The 13303-nt window shown below is 41.7% G+C and overlaps 3 protein-coding genes across 4 annotated transcripts in view; 1 reads left to right on the forward strand and 2 right to left on the reverse strand.

Moving 5' to 3' along the window:
- Bex5 (brain expressed X-linked 5) overlaps positions 1-13303 on the reverse strand; it is an 851362-nt gene that overhangs the window by 107495 nt on the left and 730564 nt on the right. The gene's annotated exons all lie outside the window — the stretch shown is intronic.
- Positions 1211-2526, reverse strand: Bex4 (brain expressed X-linked 4). Its single transcript, XM_048336982.1, has 3 exons — positions 2405-2526; positions 1959-2023; positions 1211-1782 (listed from the first exon to the last, which is right to left on the reverse strand). The coding sequence occupies exons 1-3, from the start codon at positions 2470-2472 to the stop codon at positions 1412-1414; spliced, it is 504 nt and encodes a 167-aa protein (XP_048192939.1). The 5' UTR covers positions 2473-2526; the 3' UTR covers positions 1211-1411.
- LOC125343005 (histone H2B-like) lies at positions 11388-11834 on the forward strand. The gene has a single exon (XM_048335337.1). The coding sequence runs from the start codon at positions 11388-11390 to the stop codon at positions 11832-11834; it is 447 nt and encodes a 148-aa protein (XP_048191294.1).

A 13303-nucleotide genomic window follows, 5' to 3' on the forward strand; every position in this document is an offset into this window, starting at 1 on the left:
AAGGATTTTCCTGCCCAGGCTTGATTCAAACTGCAATCCTCAGACCTCAGCCTTCTGAGTAGCTAGGACTATAGGTGTGAGATATAGGCACCTGGACAGACTTGGGGAGTGTGTGTGTGTGTGTGTGTGTGTGTGTGTGTGTGTGTGTGTGTGTTATTACGGTTGGAGATTAGGATCTGCAGCTTGCTAAGCAGGGATTCTACTGCTAAGCTACACCTCCAGCCCTACTTTTTGCTGGCTACTTTTGAGATAGGGTCTTGCATCCTGTCTGAGCATGCACCTGAACCATGATGCACCTATTTAGGCTTCCCATAGTTGCTGAGACACCATTATGTCCAGCTTCCCTCTGTTGAGATGGAGTCTCAGAGACTTTTTCCTCCCAGGCTGGCCTGAAACTGTGATATATCCCATTCCCAGTCTCCCATGTAGTTAAAAGATTACAGATATGGGTCACAGATTCACAGCTAGGTTTTAAGGTCTTCAACCTTTTAAAAGTTTCCCCATGTGGCTGGGAACAGGTCCTAGTGGCAAGTGCTTGCCCTGTATACATGAAGCCCTGGGTTTGATTTCTCAGCACCACATATATAGAAAAGGCCAGAAGTGGCACTGTGGCTCAAGTGGCAGAGTGCTAGCTTTGAGCAAAAAGAAGCCAGAGTTCAAGCCCCAGGACTGGCAAAATAAATAACTAAATAAAAGTTTCCCATCAAATTTAGCTATCCATCCTGTTTCTGTTATACTTAATATATGACATATACATACCTACACAGGTGTGTATATACACCTCCCAATAGCACTTTAGAGAACGTCAGAATTATCTAGGGAGCTTATTAAAATGTAGAGCTTGGAACCCCACTTTGTAGGTGTGAATGATAGAAGCCAGAGGTCTTAAATTCACAAACTTCTCTCCCTCATGTTGTACTCATAAAAATGGTAGGCTCACTCTTTGAAAAAGTAGGATATACATTAAAAATGTTATTAGATGTTGAATTAGGTGTGATTCTTCCTATTGATTGGTTGGGGTCAATAAGAAAACAATTTTCAGACTAATACAAGTTTGAGTCTGAGTAGCTGGAAGAGGAAAGGTACTGTTAACAAAAAATATGGGCTGTGGTCAGAGGAAGATGATGAAATACAGATTGCTTTTGAAAATGCTTTATTAATTTCAAATTATGAAAAGAACATTTTTCGAAAACAAATGAAAGGGCCATGCTGACAGAAACTCTTACATTAAGAGAAAACAATATTGAACTAGGAATTAGTAATTAGAAACACTAGCAGTTTTCCAGAAAAAGTAACATAAAATGCAAGCTTGGAAAGCGAATTGCACTACAGAAACCTGAACCTAAAAATATGCAAGCTTGAAAAGTAGTGGCGACATTGCGACTGGGGGAGGAGGGAAAAACCTTAGGTTTCAAGGTATGAGGCAAAAGTCATAATGATTGTCAGGTTCCGGAGTTTGGAAGCGCATGTAATTTCTCACCTGCCTCTCCTTAGCCTTTTTCTTTACTTCCACCATCTGCCCTACACATCTTTCTACGTCTTTTCCTCCCAATTCATTTCGGTCAACATGCTTATTAGACATGGCCCATCGAAAATTAGGAACAAATCGCCTGACTCGTCCCCGCTTGACATTTCCTTCAGGCTTCTGGGCTTCACCTCCACCCAGGTTGCTGGATTCTTCCTCATTCTTCATGGAGGCTTGCTCCCTTCCATCGTTTTCCTGTTCAGCACTTTCCACGTTGAGGTTTTTTACCACTTGTATCTCTTTGGACGCCATTACTCCTAAGACACAAGAGAAAGGACCGAATTCTTAGTGGGTTGTTCAGGACCTCGGACAGAGGCCCTACTATGCACCTCTCAACATTCAGAAGCCTGGTACATCCCATAGGAGGCTCCCCTCTCTCCTCCCAAACCCAACGTATTGCCCTGCCACCCCTTCAGCAGTACCCCTCACGCACCTGGGCCTCTCCTTGCCTCCTCCTCCGGAATCTCGCTTCGAGGTGGGTCGCTACCACTCGCTGACCTGCAGATGGACCGGTGATGAGAGAGTCTGAGCCGCGGCAGCACAGAACCCCGGCACAGTCCCCCACCCCTATCCCTTGGTCTCCCGCCCCTCGCCTGGCACCGCCCCTCTGCCCCTGGCCAGGCACCGCCCCCCGCCCGGCACCGCCCCCCGCCCGGAGAGGCCCCCCGCCCCCGCGCTGACCACCATTTTCTGCACCAAGAAGACAGGGGGGCGGGGCGCGGCCGTGGGAAAAGCTGGCGTTCATGGCGCAGGCAGGTTTCTCCTCAGGGTCGCAGCCTCAGGACCAACGCTCCATACACTCGGGGGCCCCCCCGCCATCTGCTCCCGCCAACGGCCATGCCAGGACACGGTGGGGAGGGGGGGGGGCTGCAGCCTTACCCGCGGTGCCTCCGCCAGAAGCAGCAGGACCTGACATGGGGGTCCGCAGGAGGGGTCCGTTCTCGCATTCCAACCCAACCCTCGGGGTCCCCGCCGAATCCCTCACCTTCTCTCCTACGCCTCCAGGCGGCCTGGGAGGGAGCTAGAGAGCAAGCGGCTGTGGGAGCGCCGGTGGCGGCTGGCGCTGGAGCCCGGCACGTTTTATCTACACTGATCGGTCACGTGAGGCCTGAATTTTCGCCGCCCCCTCCACGCCAGAGACTCCGCCTCCGCGCCCACCCTCCTCCTACCGTCCCTAAGGGAGTCGGGGGCGGGACAGCCTGGCCCCTTGCACCAAGTCCTGGTTACTGTCTGTCTGAGAGCTGGGTCCTGTCCCTCTACCTTCTTTGTGTATTCCTGGCCTTTGCCAGCCAGGGTGGGGCAGTATCTGCTCAAAAAGCTGTTGATCATCCCATCTTCTGTGAGGAATTGCTTATCCCTTCTCGGCTCCTAGGATACACATGTCCAGTGCCCCTGCACCCCTACCACCACAATTAGGACATAATCTCAGAAGATAAAATGAATGCAAGAATATGAGGAACATGATGTGAACATTTTAAATACAGCATTTTTCCATCTATTCCATTCCCAAATTATGCTCCCTGCTACCATTGCCCACTATTTTCTCCATATCAAAAATGCAAAGGTGTGTCAGGAAAAAAGCAAGGACTATAGAATTTTTTCCTTCTAAAATTGAATCCCTTTGCGTTTTGTTCCTTTTTCATTGAAAATGATATTTTATGCTTTTCATTAACTTTGTTTTCATTTTCTACTGTAGAAATTTTCAAACATGTAAAAATAGGAAAGAACAATATAAATTTCCTCATTATCTAGCATTTAAGTCACGGCCCATTTTATTTCATCTTCAACTCACTTCCAGCACTCAGGGATTATTTTTGAAGTTGATTCTAGACATAATATCTCTTTAGGCATACATATTTCAAAATAAAGTGCCGATCTGTAAGATAAGGAGACTCTATATGTGAATATGTACATCAATGTGTATATGTATGCATATGTATATGTACAAATTGAGATGTCTATTTGTATATATAAAACCACAATACTGTACAACATCAAACACTTCACAATTCCTTAATATTATTTTATGTCCAAGCTATGTTTATAATCCCAAGTGTCATAACTTTTTAATTGTTTGAGTAAGCATCCCAGGAAGAACAATGCATTTGGTTTTGCTGTTAGTCTCCTAAATTTCTTTTAACTGATAGATTCTCACTTCTAAATTTTCAATTTAATTTAATTATTGGTAAAGCGGAGTCATGTGTCCTACATTTTCCCACTGTCTGAATCGTGTCATCATTAACATATGCTTCAATGAAATGATGTTAATTCTGCAAAAGTGTGATTTAATTTAGATTCAGTTTCAGGTTCTTTTAAGAGACAGCCTTACACTCTTGGTTTTTATTTGTTAAAAAATCGCAAGTATTATCTATTTTCAGTTTTCTCTTTTTGTGATTTTAACAGGAATATTACTACAAAGAGACACATAACACAGATCCTGGAACAGAAATCCTTATGGAAGTAATGTCTTGAAATTATTTTCTCACCTTAAAAGGTGTAAACTGTTATCAAGATAGGGAGAATGAGGTTAACTTTGCTCAACTCTATCTCAAGACTCTGACGACAGGGATCATTGGGCTGAAAAATTGGCCCCTGGAGTCCATGCTGAATATACAAATAAGGAGAACAAGGAGTCTGGAGGAAAAAGAAGTAGAGGGTTGTTAATTTTCCAGGTAGAATGAAGAATGTAGTTTCTACTTGAAAAGCTTCTCTCAAGAGGAGAAATAGATAATTAAGAACAAACCCAGTACTCATTTTGTTAGGCTTTGATTTAGTCTTTCTACACAATTGTTCTAGTTATGTTCTCTATAGATTCTATTCTACTTCAGTTACTTCATTTATAACCACTTGGGTGCCACTCAGTGTGCTTACTTCTAGATTTATAGGCACATTCTAGTTCCAAATGATGGACAAATGATGGATGAATGGAATTTCATTGTGTATACATGCCATATTTTCTTGATCCATTTGCCCATTAAGGTGCATCTGGGCTGATTCCATACCTTGGGTATGCTAAATAATGCTGCAACAAAAATGCTTGTATTGGTGGCATTAGTGCAAGGTGGTGGGGAGGTCAATAGGAGAGGGGTAGAAGAATAAATGAGGGGGGGGGATGAGTAGAATGCAGGCCAGAATGCCCTATATATGCCACCAAAGTGAGAAAAATAGGGAAGGGGTGAGTGGAAGGGGGATGAAAATGTTGAAGGGATGACAAATCAACATGCATTGTATACATAAATTGCATTGTTAAATGGCAAAAATTCAATACATAACCTAAAAATTAAGAAAAGCGAGAGGAGGGGTAGGGTTGGGTGAGAATGTTAAAAGGGGTGACATTGATCAAGAACAACTGTATTCATAAACTGCTCTGTTAAGTGACAACTCCTCTGTACAACTACATTAATAAAATAAAAATTATTTTACAAAGAATAAACCCAGGAATTGAGGCTTTCTTGTGCATGCGTTGAGAAGCATCATTCTGGGCCAGATCATGGCCTTGGGCCTGCTCATTTCCCACAGTAAGGTGTTAGTTTCAGGAATTATCTCTCTCAATTTCCTGATTTGTTTCTTCACTCCTGTAATCAGGGAGATAAAAAGAGGAGCCAAAATGACCTTGCCTTGAGCCAAAAAGATATTGTTGAGTTCCTTCAATTGGGAGATCTGGGAGAAGGAAGAAGCTGATAAAGAAAAAAAGAAATTTCTGTTTAAAGTGTTTTAAAATGTGTAATTCAAAGCAGAATGGCTAGAAAAGTGAATTAGTTATTGGGCTAAAACTACAGCTGTGAACATATATTTTTATGTTTATATCATAGTCATGTTGATAGAAAGGCACTGATGTTTTCTATTCCACTGTGAAACAGCCTTAGATCAAATACTAGAGTAAGTCATTCCTCTTTGGACAAGAACAATTCTGTAAAGCAGGGGTAAGATTTGAGTTATTATCAGCCAATACTCCCTGAGCAGGCCACATGTACATGAACCTGTAGTCACAGGAGTCCTCCTCCTGCATTGATGCTGTTGTTTTCATTGTTTTTCCATTTGGTGGTATTGAGGTCTACTACTTGAGCCACATCCCTATCCCTTTTGCTTTAGTTTATTTTTTTCAGATAGATTCTCACATTTTGCCTGGAGCCTCAGACCATCATCTCCCTATCTCAGTCTCCAGTGTAACTAGAATTATAGGTGTCTACCACCACACCAAAAGTAAGATTTTGCTACTTTTTTTGCTTGAACTCTCCTAGAACTGTGATCTTCCCTTATCCACCTCCTTGTCTTTCTGGGATTTAGGTATGTACTACCATTACCCATGCTGTGTTGAAATTCTTAATGCTTTTATCTCTGAATGCCATTAGACATAAGTCCATAAGTGTCCATAGGTTATTTAAACTATACTCAGGAAAAAGTCCAGTTGACTGACAGGTACCCGGAATCCTCTCTTCTACAATCTCCTTCTTCCCTAGATAAATTTACATTTACCAGGTATTGCTGTCTCTTCTGAGTATACTATTTTCCTCTACTGAACTAAATAGTTAAGTTTCAAAGGCCTGATGATTTATCTGGGTTTCCATTGAATCAGAGTGCTATGTTCTCACTAAGAAGTATGGATAAAGTTCTTACTTATTTTATACTTACATGCCAACAAATTAGTATTATGCTAATACTGCTGGACATTGATATAATAGAGAAGTTTTAGGAAGTCAGTCCTTTCTGGAGAGAGACAAGGAGGGGAAAGGGAGAAGGAAAGGGAAAAAGGACAGGAGAGAATAATGTGTTCACGGCTACTAGATTAAGGCAATAGAGACTGAACATGCAATGTGGATTCACAATTACCCAAGTCTCACTCCCCAGGTAAGGAATATGATTTTCCTGATAGACTGGAAACTACAAAAATTCTTGCGAAAATATATTCAAATTAAGTAAAGGATAAGAATTAGGCTTAATAGTGTATTCCTTCTGATTCCTTCTAGTCCACTCTTAATTGAATCAGGTATAAGCTGTTAAATATTGATGTCTTTAGTCTTGAATTATGCTATTATGGAAACCATATCTGGAAATTACATTTGGAAATTCCAACAAAAATTATTAAAAATTTACCTGTCTTTTGATATCCAATATAATTTTGTTGTGTTTGCACTTTTTTGTGTGCTGGTCCTGGGGCTTGAACTCAGGACCTGGGCACTGTCCCTGAGATTTATTGCTCAAGGCTATCATTCTACCACTTGAGTCACCTCTACTTGCAGGTTTTTGGTGGTTAATTGTAGATAAATGTCTCACAGGCTTTCGAGTGGAATTTGGTTACTCTGTTTAACCCGTTGATAAACTAACAATCTCTTTTTCACAGCCGCTGAACTGTTGGATATCATCACTGACAGTGTATGAAAGTTGTAATTTCTCCACAACTTTATCAACACTTGTTACTTTAAGTTTTTAATCAATAGCTATGCAATAGTATCTTGTGGTTTTGAGTTACATTTACTCAATGACTAGCTGTAGTAGGAATAGTCTCATGTATTTATTGTCCATTTGTCCTTCCTCCTTGGAGAAATGTTTACTAGGTATTTTTTCTTTCTATAATTTGGTTATTAGCCTTTTGTTTGTCAAGTTGGATAATTTCCTTACATATTTTAGACCTTACTGCTTATCAGACATATATATGTATATATATATATATATATATATATATTCTACATGCAATGTCTCTAATCTATATCTTGTATTTTTAATAATTAATATTTTAGTGTTAGCAGAAGCTAACACTATGGAAACATCATTGTAATAAAAAAAAGTCTATGATCGCAGTTCGAAGCCAGCCTTGGCAAGAAAATCCATGAGATTCTTATCTCCAATAACCTACTCAGCAAAAGCTAGAAGTGGCACTGTGGCTCAAGTGGTAGAGCACCAGCACAGGGAAAAAATTTACTTAAAACAGAAAATAAATTATTTTACTCAGGGACAAAATTTACTTAAAACAGAAAATAACTTATTTTGCTTCATCATTTTAGGAGCTATAGGGAGGTAGACTATCATGGTGAGCTCTGTGGGGAGGGGGGTAGTGACTCTATCACTCATCTCATGGTGGCTAGGAAGCAAAGAGAAGGGGAGAAATGGCGCTGTGGCTCAAATGACAGAGCACTAGCCTTGAGAAAAAAAACCTCAGAGAGTGCTTAGGCCCTGAGTTCAAGCCCCAGGACTGGCAAAAAAATGAGTAGGAAGAGACAAAAGAGACCTTAAAAGGCATGCCTCCCGTGCCCTACTTTTGCTATGTCCCAACTCCTAGTTTCCAGTCCTTCCCCAAAGCCCAACAAATTATGATTCCATCAATAGATAAATCAATTAATAAGATCAGAGTCCTCAAAATCCAGTTACCTCCCATTTGTCACAATTCTGAACACAGCTGTATTGGGAAATTTTAGATTGAAACCCAAATATTTTTTTGCTGGTACTGATGTCTGAACTTAGGGCCTCCTGATTGCTCAATGGGTTTCCTTGCTTACTTACTAGCTCGACTTTCTTACCTTGGGGTCACAACCCAACATTTTGCTATTTTTTGTTTGTTTTGTTTTCTTGTATTTGAGAGGGAGTCTTGCACATTTATCTGTCCAGGCTGAATTTGAGCCACAGGCCTGGAGCTCAGCCTCATGAGTAACCAGGATTACAGGCACAAACTATTTGCACCCTGCCCAAACCATACCAACTTCCTTTAGATACTTTCCTAGCCAAACAAAGTATCATGCAAGGAAGTTGTGCCAGGCACCAGTGGCTGGTGCCTATAATCTAGCTATTAAATACACTGAGATCTGAGGATTGTAATTTGAATCCAGCCCAGTCAAGGTCTCTGAGACTCTGACCTCCAATTAACCACCCAAAAGCCAGAAGTGGAGCTGTGACTCAAGTGGTAGAGAAGTAACCTTGAGGAAAAAGCTCAGGGACAAGGCCCAGGTCCCAAGTCCAAACCCAGGCACACACAAGGAAAGAAGGTTGTGATACATATGTAAGTAGACTGATGTGAACTTCACTGAGTATACACTCACTTCTTAAGCTGTTTGGAAAGCAATCAGCTGCCAGTAGTCAGCCATTAGTGCCTTCAGGTATTACTTGTGCTACAAGGAGTTGCCTCCCCCAAGGCCATATACTTCTGGATGGGCTACATTCCAGGACTGACCGAGGAGAGAGTATGAAAGTCTGACTTCTTCTGTCCAAGGAGAATAACTGCTGCAACAAATTACCTTTGCAGCTCGCCCTTGGGTCAGAGTCAGCTTTGGTTGGGCTTGCACTAAGGATGTATAATTGTCTTTGCCTTCATCAGCCTCCTTCTATTCTGTCTGTCCTTTTCTCAGACCTTGATCCTGAATAAATTGGGCACTGGCTCATCCACCAAGTGCTCAGTATTCACTTGTGTTGGGTTTGTATTACTCTGCCACAAAGAAAAGACAGTTAACACCTATCAGATATATCTATGTTCATGTAAGGATAAGAATGAAGGGACTTACCATGAGACAAGAACATTCCAGAGTTCCTGGGTCTTGGACCTGCCTAAGGACATCTCCCATCAGTCATTCCAGCATCCTGCCCAGAACATAGAGTAAGAATTGGCTCTCACCCTTCCAGGACTCAAAGAAAGCATGCTTCTCTCACGTAAAACAGGGGGTGAAATAAGGCAAAAAGAAAGCATGGGGAACACTAAGAAATTAATTGGTGGCCACTTCCATAGAATAAAAATGATGTAATTCATTCATTCCCCAGCCCCAGAAGTCACCCCACCACACAGATAGGGCATGGATTCTGTGTAAAAAAGAATAACATGCAATATTTTCCTTCTTTTCTCCTGAATAAATGTCCTGTACTATAAATCCCATCTCATAACCAACTTCTTGGACACACCCTGAAAATAAACACATATTAAACCACAAAAGTAACTGTTTATATCAGTGGCTGCAAGCAGAATGAACAGTGGAAGACTCAGAAAGATAGTCTGTAATGCAAGAAGGAATAGTGAGAAAATAATGCTAGCAAACACGAGTAAATAAACCAATGATTATATATGACATTTCTAATGTGCATGGTGGTTATATGAGGATTCCAAAAATAAGATAGGATTAAACTCTGCACTCACACAATGGGAATATCTCAAGGTAGTGGCTCATGACTGCCTCCTCACTGGCATAGCCATTGAAGGGGACTTGCAGTGTCTGAATCATAACTACTGTCCAAAAGTGTGTAGATGTGACCAAGAATGACTGCAAGAAGAGGCTTTCTGGGATGTTCAACTTAGGGCATATTGGGAAAGTTGGTGTATTTGTTCATGTACTGTTCCCTTGTTTTGTTTTGTTGTTTTTGCTTGCTGATTTCAGTGATGGTTACTTAGTAATACAACCCCAGAATATACCCTTACTGTCTGCAAGAAATTGAAGCGTAAATATTGTTTGCTAATTATTTCCAGTGGGATTTGCACATCTGCATTTGTGAATAGTGCTCTGCACACATCTGTTTTACATTCTTCCTTCACTGCTCCTCTCATCATATTACAGTATTACAAATAAAAATGAACAATTTTCCATAACTATATGGGACTATAGCTGTCTGTTAGTTTATTACTAGTACAATAAACTTTAAAATTTTAATAGGCAATCTATTTTAACCCCTGGAAATTTTCAATAATTGCTTCATGTTGTCCTCTATGCTTCAATTTTATTTAATACTCATTTCAGAAGTCTTAACATTGGGTGAATTTTTGTAACCTACTTGTATAGGTATACTCAAATTTTTGTATGAATTATCATAATTCTTTAAATTATAAAATGTGTTCATAGTGTTCATTTCTTCTTTCTCTTCAATATTTTGAGACCACATTTTATAAGAATTTAGGAATTTTTTGACATAATTATTCCATTTTCTGGTCATCAACTTTAAACCTAGAATTTTATCATCTAACTGTTTCAACAAATTCTGGGTTTTTTTTCACTTGTTTCTTTTTGGAGTTAGCCTCTCTATGTAGGTCAGGCTGACTCGCAACTCAGGATCCTCCTGCTATTCTCCTGCCTCAGCATTCTGATGTTGAGGTTACAGGCATGAATCACCATACCTGGCCCTAAAATTGTTTTTCTTTTTACCTAGGTAAATGTTGAATATTCTTACATAGTTTTCAAAATTGCCTCTTTATGTGTGAAGACATTCTGATAAACTGAGGAGTTGGTGAGAACTGGGAGCAAGAACTAGACAATCAGTTCTGATTCCTAGGAATGCTGTGCTTGCCAAATCATGGACTTTCTTGTCAACCCAGGGAGGCTCATTCCAGGACAAAAATGAATTCTGGTTTGAACTAGAAACAGCCAGTCCATGCATAGAATCACTTCTCTGGTATCACACACTTGAGTTACTTAGTGTCAGATCCCTCTCAAAGACCCAGAGCTGAAGCTTTTATTATTTAGGAAATTTTACTGACATATTTTCAAAACGTTCACAATGTAGAATCAGTCAGCTAATGTGGTCTGAGGAACTTTTGCTCTTTGTAGCATTTTCTTAACCTTCTCTGGTCCAAGGCAACAGTAAGCTTCTGGGTGACAGATGCCTGTCGTGATTGGTTGATGCCATGCCAATGAGGAGGATGGCCTGATTGTGTTGAACAGTCACTGGTAGCTGAGATGTCATCCAAGAGAACTGTCCTATCATATCAAGTGACCACTGTGATTGGCCAACCTTTTGCCAAGAAGGAGGACCATGCAATCACACTGACCTCCATTTGTGGCTTAGTGAGAAATTTTCTGCAGAGCAGGTCTCTCAGTCACTCCTCCAGTTGCCCCGTGAAGTGGGCAATGGCCTGACCCCCATTGACTGTTCTTCAGTTTCTGGCAACTTCCTTGTGATGGCTGAACCAACCTCTTCAATATCTTCTGTGCAGAGACTCTGTTCTGAGGAACTCAAGAAGACTGAAATGACTGGAAAGAAGAAGAAACCAAGGTGTTGCCACCACCGCCACCGTCGCTGCCACCATCACCACCGCCGCTGCCTCCGCCGCCACCACCGCAAGTATAAAGGCAGTTTTGCCATCTATTATCATCGTTTGCTGAAGAAGATTCACCGTGGGCTGAGACTTTCTCAACAAATGATATATATTTTGGATTCGTTTGTGAATGACATCTTCAAATGCATCGCCAGTGAAGCCGGTCGCCTGGCCCACAAGACCAACCGGTCATCCATCTCTTCCAGAGATATCCAGGCAGCTGTCCGCCTCCTGCTGCCTGCGAACCTCAGCAAGCTCGCCGTGATCCAGGCCACCAAAGCCCTGCTCAGGTTCTCCCAGAATGAGTGAGCCATTTCTGCAGGCCCTGAACATTGAAACCCAAAGGCTCTTTTCAGAGCCACCACTTGACCTAAAAGACCTGAGCCACTGGCAAGTGGACACCTTGAAGGTCTTTTTTTTTTAAATTTTTTTGAGGGGAAGGAGGTTCTTCCCCTTCTTAAATGATTCTTACTAAATAAAATATTGTCACTTATACTTTAAACTTGTGCTTTGCTCTGTGTTATAGTTGGGGGTGGTGCGCCGTCTATGATCCCAGATTACATGGAAGGCATCAGGTTCTGAGGCCAGCCTGGGGAAACACTCAAGACTCTTCCTGCAAAAAATCGTTTCTTTAATTTTTGTTTGTTTATGCTTGTGCAGATACTGGGGCCTGAATGCCGGACCTGGGCACTGCCTTTTAGCTTTTCTGCTAAAGGCTGGCACTCTACTGTACAACTTGAGCCACAGTTGTACTTACAGTGTTTTGCTGGTTGATTGGAGAAAGTCTCATGGACTTTCCTGTCTAGGTTGACTTTGAACGGAGATCCTCAGACCTCAGCCTCCTGAGTGGCTAGGATTAAAGGCATAAACCACCAAAAAATTTGAAACAAAACAAACGTGAGTGAGGAATAAGGGATAGTGGCTCAGGTGGTGGAGTACGTTTCTAGCAGGTGTTTGGCCCAAAGTTCAAACATGAGTACTACCCTGATTCAGTTCAAAGTTTACTACAGTTCCAGCCTGGGCCTCTGCCTACATGGGGAGGGGCAAGGGACAGGGAGCAACTGGCTTCTGCTTTAGCAGCCCTTGGGCATGACATCATTCTCTGCTCAGGGTCCCATAAGGCTGGAGTCTAAGGCATCAACATAGGCTTGGTGAGGTATCATCTGAAGGCTTTAGGTAAAAATATAGTTCCAACACCATTCTTGTTGCCATAGAATTACCTGATGACTCTTGGACTGAAGTCTCCATTCCCTTGATGGCTGACATTCAGGGGTACTCTCGGCTCCTAAGGACTGGATCAATTCATCCCTTGCCAACAATACTACATCCCTGACTTCCTCTCCTCTGAATAGCCAGAGAAAATTCTCCATTTTCAAAGAGTTTAAGTGACTAGGTCAGATCCACCCAGAGAGTCTCCCTTTTGCTGTACAAGTAAATATATGGAGATGATATCTCATCCTGTTCTCAGGTTCTGCCTACCTTTAAAGAGAATTAAACAAGGGTGAGCATCACTGGACATGATTTGAGATTCTGCCTAGCACATGGACATACACATTTTAAAGTATCACTCAAACTTCAACAGTGGTGTCCAGACTTAAGTGTCGTCTAACCCAGTGCTTCGGTGGCAGCTATAGGGTGCCATTGCATTAGGATTTGGTCAACACAGTGGGAATGACTCACTTGAGTTCTTCTAGTGAAAGATGTCTTGTCTCCTGACTTGCCTTTGGTCCAGCATCATTGTTACCAAACTAGATGTTAAAATAAGGGGACTAGAAAGC

Source organism: Perognathus longimembris, chromosome 28 (assembly GCF_023159225.1).
Source record: "Perognathus longimembris pacificus isolate PPM17 chromosome 28, ASM2315922v1, whole genome shotgun sequence".
NCBI lineage: Eukaryota > Metazoa > Chordata > Mammalia > Rodentia > Heteromyidae > Perognathus > Perognathus longimembris.